Here is a 13057-nt window from a genome sequence, read left to right as displayed (position 1 = left end):
AATTGGAATTTAACCTAATCTAGGCTTTTGATGTCATAGAAGAGGACACAGGAGTTTTCTAGCTCTGAATTCCAGGCTTTAAATCCTGAGTCAGAAGCACAGTACTGTTTGCTTTGGAGTTGCTCAGGAGAAACGGGGAAGCATTCCCAGTGTCCACCCAACAAAGGCAGGAGACTGGTGGTTTGCTGTGGCCATCCTTGCTGTTCCCCATTTGCCTGAGTGAAATTCGCAAAGTACTTGGGATTCTGTGAGTGACTTGGGTTCCATCAATTTCCTTGGTGCCAAATATGTCAGTACCTATAGTGAGTACACAGAAGATAAAAATGAACTTTCCACACCACAGGCAAGACACTAGAAAAATCAGATTTTTTATTTAAAATTATTTTCAAAGGCTAATGCCATAGTGGAACAACTGAAGGATAGTTGAGCCAAACTCTCAGGGAGTTAGAGGAGCATTCGCCAATGCAAGCAGGTCTTTATAAATACATATAGTTTATAAATGAGCACAACAGAAGGTATGCTGGCCAGAGGGACAGACACACCATATCACTCAAAGCCCTGGACCCCAAGAGGGTCTCCAAAGCCACCTACTCTACTGCATGCCTCTTGCTGTCTCTGAGCCTGGGGCATGGCTGGAGACTAGGCTCACCAGCATGTTGGCACAGCCTATCATGACTTGGCACCTCTCATGGCCTCTGGCTCAACCCAGCAAGGCTCAGAGAATGGACCTGTTCTCCCTGCCCTTCAGCAAAGACCAGGGAGGGGAGGCAGTAGGGTAAGTAAGATTATTTCCCTGAAAATATGATGGAGAGGAGTGATGAAGGGGGCTGGTTCCAAAAAAAAGGACAGGCATTCATCCAGTGTGGCACTGTGGGGAGAATGGGAACAGTGAGTTTCACCTGAGACATAAAGATTTGGTGCAAGCAACCCACAAGGCCAGGCTCTAAACCAAATCCTAGAACCTGCAATGGCAGAGAATGAAAAGACCTCCAGTCTGAGTTTCAGGAGTTGTCACCTCCTCCAGTCTTCATTTGGGTTTTTCATAAATCAGACAGACAATCAGAGCTCCACAATAAATAATTTCCACATGAATTTCTCCCCAGTTAACCTCTCAGGTGTCTGAAGAGGGGAAAAATGGCTATTTCTGACAGCACCCACCCCATCACCAGTGACTGTCCCTGATACTTCTGGCCTCCTCACTAAGGCCTTTCCAGAACCTCCAAAGGCACTGTCTTAGCAGATCAGAGTTTTAAGGCACAGAGAAACTTTTTAGAATTGAGAAGACCGTGACGGAGAAGGAGGAATCTAAGACAAAGCCACCACCAAGTCCACTGTTCCTCTCTTCTATCTCTCTTTTCCCCAGAGGTATCAGACAGATCCCCTTGGCCCGGTCCTCACACTGTCCCAGGCACATCACGGACACCTCCATCCTCCCACAGTGATCAAAGGCCCTGCTCCACCTGTCTCACCAGGAGGTGGCAGCTGAAAACACAGAATGCTGGATCTCCCTTCTCCTTCACAGCCCCTGCCACTGTCCCCCGCTGCAGGTGGTGTCCTCCCAGATGTAGCCAGCCTCCTCATACAGGGCTAGAGCAGGAACATTCCTCTCTTGCTGGAGTACTGGCCACAGGCCCTCTTCCCACTCATAGCTCACCTCCCTCCAGTCTGCCCTGCATGGGTCCCCGGCTGCCTGCAGAGAAGCCTTTGTGCCCCAGAACAGAGACTCTCAGGGGCCAGGCGAGAGTGCAGGATGCTGGGAGAGATCAGAGCCCACACTGGTCATTTGGGTTCTCGCCTCTGTCCCACCACTGGAGTGAGCCATGTGACAGGTATCAAGGCATGGCCTTTGCCCTTGACGTGGCCTTAAGTGCTCTGCCTGTGTGCCAGAACTATTTTCAAGGAACACGTTGGTTGTTTTTTGTGGGTTTGTTTTTTTTTTTTTTCACTCAAGTGTTTGCTGAAGCTTAGAATATAGAATTCCTCAGCTAGTTCCAAAAGTCTGACTTCTTGTCTAAGTCCCAAAATTGTAGGAGCTTTGTAAACACGTACTTTAGAATACTCATTAAAGGAGGGGCAAGAGTTGCAGGGGTCAGGGGGAGGGTGCAGGGAGGGGATCCAGAATAATTTCCTTCAGACTAAGTCTCAGCACAGCAGCAGCATAAACCAAGGGAATTGTTGGTGGCACCTCAGCACCTGGAGTCGTCTTCTTAGAGGAGTGGGGACAAAGGTCAGGTGGCTGTTACCTGCGCACAGGAGAGGTAGCCAGGTCAGACAAAGGGCCTAGAAGGCAGACAGACAGGTTGGTGAAGACTCTCCCCCGCATGAAAGCAAGTCAAGGGGACTCTCTCTACTCTGCATACCTGCCTGACCTTGCTGAGGGCCATCAAGCCTGCTCAAGGGCAAGGCCAAGACCAACCAGAGTAACAAGCAGCCTGGCAATAGGTTTTGGCTCCTGTCCTTAACCCTCAATCCCGGAGGCCTGAGAAAGAGAAAGGGCATCACCTGTGCCCAGGGACCGAGCCATCCCAAGTCAAGGAGCATAACTGCTGTTCCAGCTGGGAGATGCGAAATGCCAGGTAGGAGGAAGACATGACCAAGAAGCAGATCCTGTAGAAAGAGGGGTAGCAAGGAGTTGAATCTCTCTTCTAAAAACAGGGCATTTTTAGAGGCTCACCAAAAATAGGAATAGGACTAAGCTAATTCCTGCAATTGGAGGAATTAACCCTTTGCCTGTAGCTATATGTTCAGACCTGTGCATCCTTCTTCCCGGAGGCCACGTAGGGGTCCCTGAGGCTTGTCCTCATGGAGGTGTCCTCAGAGCCCAGCAGGAGTTCCAGGTCCTTCAGCTGAGCAGGTATCTGACCAGATACCTTGGTCCTGCACCCCCGCTGCAAGGCCACTAAGATAACCCGGAGGCAGCAGCCCTTCCCCCAGCAAGTGCTCAGGGTGACAGAAACCATCAGAGCCAGAGGAAGGTGATGAGGTGAGTGAGAGAATCCAGGGGCTGGCTGTTCATAAGACATCCCACCACGCTCACTGCTCTACTAGTTCTTAGGGACCGTGGGAAGGGTATGGCTTTCTCCTAGTCTATCTGATGGGCCTCTCAGATTTCACCAGCCCTCCTCCTCCCCAGTCCTATGCCACTTTGTCTTTCCTCAACAGTTTCATATCTTGCCCCTCCCAACCACACAGGCTAAACCTTAAATTACAGGGTTGTAGGCACAAAAGCTAAAGATATTTTATCTTGCTCCAGAAGGGCCTGCTGCCTGGCCACCAGACACCACCCCGGAGTTTGCAGTTGACTCAGAACCTTCCCCTCACTCTGGACATGGACCTCCCCACACACCAAGGCCCCTGCTCTAATACCTAGACACTCAGGCTGGTCTGCCTCCCCCAACCCCACATAGTCACCTACAGCACGAAGAAGATCTTCAGGAGCCGGTAATCCCAGAGCCTCAGCTCCCTGTCGCTCCTGGCTTCCTCCTCCAGCTTATCCTCACAGACAGCATTCTCTGCAACAGGACAGTATGAGGGCTCTTACTGGGGCAGAAGGCAGGCCCCCACCCACCCTCACTCTCTGAAGCCACTTGGGCTTTTGGCTTTCCCTTATGGATTTAGACAAGGAAATAGCTCTGCTGGTTGTGATGACCCCTTTTTGCAGAAGTGGGAGGAGGGAAAGCCTGGTCTTCACAAGCAGTTGCCATGGACAAGCACACTGAACTCACCAGACCCTGGAGGCTTCCTGGAGGGGAAGAGGCCGTCTGCAGAGTCCACGGATGCCCGAGGGATACAAGGGATGTTGTCTGGGAGGGACAGGGACCTGGAGGCAGGGCACACTTTTCTCCACTTCATCTCAGGGATGAGGACTTCCTGCAGAGAAGGCAGGAGAAGCTAGCTCACCATAGTCCTTGGGGTCTCACTTGCCCTAAGGAGTCCCTGCTAGGTTTATCAAAGCCTTTCCAGATATCAATGCTAGGATGCCTAGCAAGCATGAAACCAGGTACCCAGAAGCAGGGGAAACCACTGCCTTAGCAATCACATGTCTCTCATATCTGCTCCCTTGCTGTGCCTAGCCACTCTCCAAGAGGACAGTGGCTTTGAAGACTGCTAGTGTAGAACCACAGTGGAGTCTTAAGACATGAGCCAACCCAGGTACCCAGCTGAGTCCAAGAGAGCTCAGCACTATGTATCTTAGATGAAGTAAGTCCTGACTCCGGCTAATCTGGGTTCTAACCCTAAGTAGGTCACTGACCTTTGCCGGGGCCAAAAAAATGGGAACATCACCTTCCATCCCCTGCATGGCATTGTGCATACTGCATGCTTGACTAAATGCTTAATGGTTACTGAAGGAGACTTCAAACACCCTAGAGTCATTTCCACCCCCCATCCCTACCCTTGCTCTAGAAACTCTGCTTACCCAGGACTCCAGGAGCAAAAGAACTGACTGGGACCTCGGCAAATCTAAAATGAGCCTGCCTGGGTTCTACAATGACCTCTCCATCCCCTTGAAGGCCCTCCTGACTCTTCTAAAGGACAACATGGGTTGCTGGCTCTGTGCCTGTAAAGGTGCGGGGTCCAACCTGGGCAGTGATCCAGGGCCTGGACATCTGCTGAGAAAGCCAGCAAGTCTGGGACCTCTAGAGGACCCTCTGACACGGCATGGCCACTGGCCTTTGAGCCTGTTACCACAGCTCTGCTTTGTGGGCCCCTGCCTGGGAGGCCGTGAAGCCTGAGAGCTGTGGGCAGTCTCGGGCCAGCTGCTCTTGCTCCCAGTCTCAGCTCTCACCAGAGACTCGCACTCAGGTTCCTCTGGAAATTCTCTTACACTCAGACTCTTCTTGCTGGAAGGCTGAGGAAGGAAGGGGACAGGGGTCACTTATCCATCTGGAACAGCCAAAGCCAGGCATGAGACCAAGAGAGATTGTCCTCCAAATAAGGTACTATATAGGGGCACTATTGCCTCTAGTTTGCAGGGGGAGCCCTAGTTAATGCTGGAGCAGAGAATAAATCCAAGGCCCCATATTCCCCCAAAGCTGCTGCCCGCCCCCCTTCCTCACCATAGGCCAGAGAGAGTTAGAGGCATATTGGGACACGGCCACATGCTCCTATCTCTGCACTGAGGACGCACAAGTAAAGGCTGTACATGGGGACACTCAAGGGCCCCCTGACCTTAATAAGACAGGTTCACAAGCATAGACACACAGTCCAAGCACTGCCTCTGACTGACTGAGCCTGAGCCACTACTCCCCTGTCCCTGCCCCTGTTCCATGTGCTGGAGAGACGGGCCAACCTGCCCTACCAGCTGTGCCCCGAGACCTCAGTGCAGGCCTCAGCAGCCTCCCCAGCCCTCCCGCCCCTAGGTTCCATACCTGTAGGTGGGTGCAGACCCTCCTTAGCATGTCGTACACACTGTCCCGGGAGAGCAGGGACACAAAGACATACTGGAACACAGAACACAGAAAAGGGTGAAATGAGGAAAGACTTGGGAGTGTGCCAGAGCCAGGCTGAGGACTCCTGGGCTGGGACAGGGGAGCGCTGGCCCAGAAACTCACTGACCTTCTGGCTGGTGTTGGTGGTGATGGCCAGGCCATTGGGAAGGAGCCGTGCCATCTTGTGTTTTTTGATCATTTGCACAGACACCACGGGAATGACCACCTGGGAGGGGGAGAGGCATGCTTCTCTCAGGACTTGTCCCCAAGGACACAGTCCCTTTGCTTCCTGCTTAGGGCCACAGCTGGCAGTGAACCAAGTACTAGCATCACAAAGAAGCTCATCCCACATGGGAGGGTACCTGAGCCTTCCACCTTCTCGTGTGGGCTCCTTTCCCATTACCCACCAGCCCCTGGCTGCACACAGTGCTCTAGGCTCTCACCCCATCACCCAGGCAAGAGTGGATGGGCCCTGGTGAAGCCCATTCTCCAGTAACAGAGTTCCCTGAGCCACCACCTGGCCACATTATAGCCCCGGTAAATGTGACTTCCCACAGTGATTCTGAAGGCATTTTGGAGGTACCCGCAGGCAGAATAATTTGGCAGTGAACTCTTCATGCAAGATGTGGAGTCTAGATAGGAGCCCCTGTTTAGAAGTGGTGTGGCTACTTCCCTGGACACCAGCTGGGACGCCTCACAGTGAGAGGATTTACCAGGTGCCAGGTGCAGAGGGACAGGCCTGGCTTGAAGCATGTCCGCAGGGCAGGGGTTTCTCTCCCCTGGGCTGTGGCAGCCCTTACCACTTATCACTACCTTGATATCCTTGCCAAAGAGGCTAGCATGGAAGCAGAGCCAGTTGGGGGAGATGTAGAGCCGGCCCTGGAGAAGAAGGTCCCGCTGGAGGGCGCAGGAGCACACTGGGAAGTCACAGGAAAGAGACAGTCATGAGCAAGGCCAGCCTGGGAGCCCCAGGGCCTGGGTCCTCCCACTCAAGAGTCCAGAATCCAGCCTCAGGGACTGACCTCCTCAGTCCCCCTCCCAATCCCAGGCCCCAACAACCCATTCCCCCAGCACCCTAGCATCCCTTCCTGAGAATCCCCCCTCTCCCCCAGGACTACTAGATGTTTCCTCTTCCTCCACCCACGCCCTAGAAGGTCCAGCAGTTTCTGCCCCGGTCCCCCAGAGGCTGTTCACTCTTGCAGGCAGAACTCCTTGCCCTGCAGAGAGGGCCTTGATTGTGCAGACACTTCCATGCTCAGTGAGAGGCCTGAACAGGAACGAATGGCCATGGACAAGAGCAGAACAGAAATAAGATTTGGAAGCCCTGACATTTCCTCAAGAAAACTTTCATAAATTCACCTTCCTATTTCAAATCAGCCCAGGCTCCTCACACTTTTGAAGAAAAAAAGGACTAACCACATTCGAAGGGCAGCTGGTTCCCGTATCTGATTTGTGCCCAGAGGCTCTGGGGGAGAGGACCCGGGCCACGGGCACTGCAGGCACCTGTCCAGCCACACTAGGAGACGGCTCACCTTTGAGAACCACCTCCTCCAAGGGGATGTCCTTAAACAGTTTGTGGTATTGCTGGTTGTATTTAGTCAGTAGTGTCTGCAAACACACAAGCTGGGTCTGAGAAGTCTTGGGGGATCAGGCCACCAGAGAGCCCTGCTCCAGCCACCAGGAGATAATGGCACAGGAGGTGGGGGCTGGGGGGTCCGACGGGGACTTGGCTTGAAGCAGCCAGTAATCAGCCAGGGGGTGTGGAGGGCTGAGTTCCAAGCATAGCCTGTTTCCCAGTGACACAGGGTCCCTACAGGCAGCCTGTGACTAGAAGGAGACACAACTCCCACCCAGGAAGGGACACCCACTCAGGTTTCCTGGTGACAGGCCAGCGGCCAAGGAGCCAGCAGTCACTGAATTCAGGCAGCCCAGGACCCCTCCACCGGTGGGCGGTGAGAAGTGGCCCTCACATACTCACCCCTCCTTGGCTGCACTTCTTTATGTCTTCACCCTTCAAGGCTCGTGGCCAGCGCAGACTGCAAAGGAGACAAGCCATTCCAGGGATGAGGATCTCTTGGGTCCTACCCATGGTGCCTCAGTGCCAATTCTGCCCTGGCCTCAAGGCACAAACTTGGGGCAGAGACTAGAGACGGAGGCCCTTCTCTAGAGGCTGCAGCAAAGTGGTCAGCTCATCCAGCACACAGCTCCCCAGGGGAGGGCACTCCTGATGCAGGCGGGGGTCGAAGAGAGCCCTCCTCCCAGACAGCCGTCAGCAGCAGCCCCCTGCGGAGGTGCTCAGCCCAAGCCTCAATCTCCCAGAGATATGTAGGGGCTATCCTCCCACCCTGTGTCAAAAGCCCTCTCCCTCATTTCTCTAGCCAAGAGGCACGCAGAGGAGCAGACCCCAGAATGAATGAGTAGGAGGCCCAGGGACGGGGACCAGCATGGGAAGTGGGTGAGGCAGAAGTATCAGACTCAAGGCTCAGGGGCCTGGCCGTGGGCCATGATCCCAGCAGGCCTGCCCTCCTTGCAGCCGCCTCCCCTGGAGCTGGGCAGACCCACCTGACCTGACGGAGGCTACCGAGGCTGGCCGAGAGGGGTGGTGCTGAAATGCAAACCTCGGCCCTAACCAGGTTGGCCTGAGGACAGGTGGGCAGGGAGACAGCTGGTAACCCGAGAAGCCTGGACTCTTCTAGGTCCCAGTGCACCAAGGACAAGCCTGGGGGTGGGAGGGAGAGGCCCCCGGCCTATGCCCAACCGACCCCCTGACACAGCCTTAAGGCTACCTCCGGAGGGCTTCCCACCCCCAGTGTGTTTGTGTGTGTATGCCTTCCTGGAAGAAGGGCCTCACCTGGAGTCTGGGGGTGTCTGGACCCTGCCTGGTTTCTCTGTGCTCTTCAGAGAAGCCGTCTTTCCATGCATCTGTTGGTTGCTGAGGAGAAACAGGCCCACATGAGGAAGGGGAGCTCTTTGGGGACAGCTTTCCCGGCCAGCCCCACCCTGCCCAGGGCAGCTTCTGCCTGCCTCCCAAGACCAGCCCCACTATTGAGGGTGAGGCTGAAGGTGTCACAGTCCAGAGGCAGCAGCCCAGGCAGAGGCAGGGGACAGCTGACGGAGGGAATCTCACTCCTATCTTTTCTGGAAGCCTGAAGTTCAGCTCATGCCTGGGCACGAAGGAAAATCCATGTACCTGGCAGCTGCTAGGCCTCCAGGCCCACCCTTGGGAAGGCACCTGGGAGGAAGGGAGGACCCTGAGCTTGCTCAGGCTGAAGGCAGTGCTACCATAAACCTGTGGATTCTGGGAAAGGAGTCTGAGCACCGGAGGCCTTATTGAGGCTGAGCAGCTGATGCAGCACAGGTGTGGACGCGAACGCCAGTCAGCCCACAGGTGAATGTGGGCCAAGGGGGCAGGGCTTCCCCAAGGCAGAAGGTGGCCTCCACACCACAGTCCGGGGAGCTTGGCCCTGAGAGCCAAGCCATCTCAAAAATGTCCCAGAGGGCCTGCGAGGGAGGAGACACCCTCTTCCTGGGGGGTGGGGTGTCAGGCCTCCCCAAAGGCTTTTGAGTTCATGCCTCCACTCAACAGCTCTAAAGTCTAGTGTTCTGTCTCCTCTTTGTGCTCCTCCAAAGCAGCAAGACTAGGAATCAGTAAAGCCTGAGCGGTCAAACCAACCACAACTGAGGGGATCCAGGGGCTGATGAGAAGGGAGGGGAGGGTGGCCAAGGCAGGATAGTGTGGTGCTTATGAAGAGGCAACAGTGGTCTCTGAGCAGGTAAGGAGGTGGAACCTGGAGGCTGCAGATCCCAGAGCTCCATCCCTGTCAAGTAATGTAACCTGGCAAAGTCGCAGATTTCTTCTTCAAGAACAGAGTGACCGCCTCAGCTGAGACCTGCCAAGACCCTCCAAGGTTATTAATCCAACCCCCCACCCTCCCACTACACGGATAGAAAACTGAAACCTGCCAAGGGCCAGGCTGTACCTAGTGTCACACAGTGAAGAGCCCGGTAATCTCACCCATCAAATGAGCCCAACCTCAGCCACGTGGCCTGTTGACCTCTGCCCTCAACCTTACAGAGAGTTTTGGTGCACACATCATGCATTTCCTGAATCTTGCAAAGGGACAGGTTGTACCAGTGGTCTGACCCCTTGACGTCTTAAAGCTAAGTTCTGGATTAATTGGTTCCATTGTTACCCATTTCACAGAGACTTCCCCCTACCCTGATTGATTCTTTTAAATGCTTATTATAGAAAATGAGAAATATAAAATGTGTAAAGTATGATGATCAAAATTAACCATAAGAAAAAAATTCCCAAGAGTTCCTGTCGTGGCTTAGTGGAAACGAATCTGACTAGTATCCATGAGGATGCAGGTTTGATCCCTGGCCTCGTTCAGTGGGTTAAGGATCTGGTGTTGCTGTAAGCTGTGGTGTAGGCTGGCAGCTACAACTCCGATCCGACCCCTAGCCTTCATATGCCGTGGGTGAGGCCATAAAAAGAAAAAAATATTCCCCCCAAAATCATCCAAAGAAAATATGCATAAATGTGTAATTTATGTCAGTGGGATTATGTATCATATAATTTGTATGCCCTACTTTTGTTGCTTAACATGATTTCACGAGAAATTCCCAATGTCACTGTTCATTCCTCAGATAGATTCTCAGAAGAAATTACTGGATGGAGAATAAAGATTTCTCAGGATCTTTAGACTCACTTCCAAAATGCTTTCCAGATGCTGTACCAATGAGCACAGCCATCAGCACTATACGAGGGTGCCTGTTGCCCTACATCCAGGCCCTGCACTGGGTACTGTCTTTTCTCACCTTTGCAAAGTTGATAGGTGAAAAGATATAATTTTCATTTCTATTTCTGCTTACTGATAGGGTGAACATTTTTGCCAAATACACATTAATCATTGCGATTTCATCTGTAAATTGCCTGTAAGGAACTTCATGTCTTTCTTATTGATCTATAGACATTCTTTGTTGAGAATATTAATCCCTAGTTTATCTTTTTGCTAAAATTTCCCCCAGTTTGTCATTTGCCTTTTAGTTCTGTCTGTGATATTGTTACTGCACTTCTGTTTAATTTTTGAGTGGCAGGTTCCATCCCTCTCTTTCATCTCTCTGTTTCTTTCTTGGTTTGTGTGATTTGAGAGGAGAGGCCCCCAAGGCAAGGAGTATACAAGACAAACCACTAAGTCCTTAAAGAGCTTGAACCCCACAGCCCAGGAGCTGCCAGAGGAGAAGGGTGTGGGCTCTGCTCTAAGGAACACACGCCAGCATGGAGGACCAAGGTAAAAACAGGACCCCAAAAGGTGGAAGAAGGAGCTTGGCCATGGTTTCAGAGGCAGGGGGCCTGTCACTCGGGCACTGGAAAGTGTGATTTGTCAGGGTTGCAGGGGCTCAGAGGACATGCAGAGTAAAAGAGTTACAGAAGACTCCCAGAGAAAAGGAAGCTAAGCCTTACTAACTGGGTAGGACTATAATCCTGCTTGGCTTCCATCATCTAACCTGCATGGATAACCACACCACTGCATGCATTCTAAACCCAATGGTCCTTAGGTTCTAAGAGGACCTTCTCAGGGACCTTCTCAGCCCCAAATCCCCAGCTCCCTCTTGAGTACCTGTCACACTGTGTCGGTGAGCTCTACCTACCCGTCTCCAGGGGCTCAGGGACATCAGGGACTCTGCTTCCTCTACACCCGCTAAGCCCAGGGCAACACTAGCATGCATTGGGCACTCAAGACAGGACTGAGGAAGCTATGAACAGTGTAAGCAAGGTCAAGGACCGAGGCTGGAGAGAGGGGCCACGAGAATAACAAAAGGCTGTCACATTTCCCACAGCATCTCCATGAAGAAAAGAATACCAATAAAACAGGAGTTGGGAGTTCCCTTCGTGGCTCAGGGGTAAACCAACCCAACTAGGAAACATGAGGATGTGGGTTCGATCCCTGGCCTGGATGTAGGTTAAGGATCCGGCGTTGCTGTGAGCTCTGGTATAGGTCACAGACAAGCTTGGATCCTGTGTTGCTGTGGCAATGGTGTAGGCTGGCAGCTGTAGCTCCAATTCGACCCCTAGCCTGGGAACACCCACTTGCCGTGGGTGAGGACCTCAAAAGCAAATCAATCAATCAATCAATCATTCAAACAGGAGTTGCTTGGGGGAAATGACTCAAATATGTTTAAACTAAAAGCAGCCCCTTTGTGTGTGATGAACAGGATGGTCACAAGCCATTCTTTCATATCCACTGACTAAAGCCAGCCCCTCTCCTGGCTGTCCTGATAATGCTGTTGACACAGAGACCCTGGATATGGCCAAAAATGCACTGCTTTCAAGAACACCTTCAAGTCAGCCTTTCTACTGAGTCCTCTTTTCTCCTACAGTATTTTTTTAGATGAGTACAAATAAAGAGATGGGAGCAAAGTCAGATGAAAAGCTAGGTCTGGGGTGATGGTCATGGAGAATTCACCAACAGAACCACTCAGGCAGGGTCCACTCAAGGACCAACCCAGAGGAGGGAGATGGCAAGAGCAGGGAGCTAGAGAGTGGGCAGCCAACCTGGGTCCCCCACCCTGCTGGCAGCCTCTGTCTGCTCCCACATAGACCTCCTCTAGCAAGTTGCTCTTGCTCTATAGGCTGTGGACTGCACCCCCTGCCATGCATCCCCATCTCATCTCCACCTGCAGTTAATGTCAGGGGCCTTCAAAGCCATATGCATTTTTCAAAGCCACAAAAATTGCCATTATGGTCATGAAGGGGATGGAGCAGGGGAGGCGTAGCATTTTGGATACTAAAGGGGGTAGAGGAATTTCCCGGTGGCCTAGCAGTAAGGATCCAGCGTTGTCACTGCTGTGGTGCGGGTTTAATTCCTGGCCCAGAAACTTATTTATGCTGCAGGCACAGCCAAATGAAATAAAATAAATAAAATGAAACGAAATGAAATAAAATAATAAAATAAAATGTAGTAAAGATTTGAAAATTCCTAGATGAGGCCCTTTTACCCTGTTTCGCCTGGTCCAAAGGCAAGACACCTGTCCAGAGGATGGAGCTGGTGCTTGCCCTGCCCTCGGGCCTCACGGGCCAGAGTGGGAACTCAGGCTCACTGCCCATTCCTTCATTCCTTCCACACATACTTGCAGAGCTTATCATCCCATAGGCCCGGTATGGGCCTGCCCAGCCTTGGGGCTGCTCAGAGGGAGGGGATGGGCAGCTAGCACTGAGAGATGTCCTGAGAGGAGCCAGGCCCGTCAAGAAAGGGGAGGTACAGAGAGGTTAGGAGAGGGAGAGAGAAGGAGTGCATAGGGGACCCAGAGATGCAAGCGTCTAGCTGCTTCCCACACACCTCGTGGACAAAGCCTCGCAGGACACCTGACACATGCACCCTTGCTCTGGATGCCTCACCCCCCACCCCTGGCTCCAAATATCTGCACCAGGAAGACACTCCCCAGTCTAAATCCCAAACCTTGGACGTTCTCCTGTGACACAGAAGGTTAAGGATCCAGTGCTGCTGCAACTGTGGGCACAGGCTCGGTTCCTGGCCGCGGAACTTCCATATGCCATGGTTCACAGCTAAAATAAAAATCCCTAACCTTGACACTTCATCCCTCCTGACCTGCCATCTAGATGA

General features: G+C 52.7%; 1 protein-coding gene across 10 annotated transcripts in view; it reads right to left on the bottom strand.

Moving 5' to 3' along the window:
* Positions 1 to 349: 349 nt before the first annotated feature.
* Positions 350 to 13057, bottom strand: part of GRAMD2A (GRAM domain containing 2A) — a 44947-nt gene continuing 32239 nt past the window's right edge. For 3 of the 10 annotated variants that reach the window (XM_013978112.3, XM_084968918.1, XM_084968919.1), the window contains 11 exons: positions 8281 to 8361; positions 7408 to 7465; positions 6962 to 7037; positions 6243 to 6346; positions 5557 to 5655; positions 5370 to 5441; positions 4787 to 4849; positions 3726 to 3870; positions 3416 to 3512; positions 2503 to 2607; positions 350 to 2280 (listed from right to left, as the gene is read on the bottom strand). In XM_013978112.3, coding sequence (XP_013833566.1) covers positions 2268 to 2280; positions 2503 to 2607; positions 3416 to 3512; positions 3726 to 3870; positions 4787 to 4849; positions 5370 to 5441; positions 5557 to 5655; positions 6243 to 6346; positions 6962 to 7037; positions 7408 to 7465; positions 8281 to 8361 — 913 coding nt within the window. In that variant the 3' untranslated portion in view covers positions 350 to 2267. Of the gene's footprint in view, positions 2281 to 2498; positions 2608 to 3411; positions 3513 to 3725; positions 3871 to 4786; positions 4850 to 5369; positions 5442 to 5556; positions 5656 to 6229; positions 6347 to 6961; positions 7038 to 7407; positions 7466 to 8280; positions 8362 to 13057 lie in introns of those variants that run through there. The other 7 variants (XM_013978113.3, XM_084968920.1, XR_014810608.1 and 4 more) reach the window with 6 other exon arrangements.

The sequence above is a fragment of the Sus scrofa genome, chromosome 7 (genome assembly GCF_054392235.1).
Source record: "Sus scrofa isolate SSC_HxYL_T2T_F1_AM1 chromosome 7, Sscrofa_HxYL_maternal_Yorkshire_Landrace_v2.0, whole genome shotgun sequence".
NCBI classification, from domain to species: Eukaryota; Metazoa; Chordata; class Mammalia; order Artiodactyla; family Suidae; genus Sus; species Sus scrofa.
The sequence above is the reverse complement of the archived record's forward strand: the minus strand, read 5'-3'. Positions and strand labels throughout refer to the sequence as shown.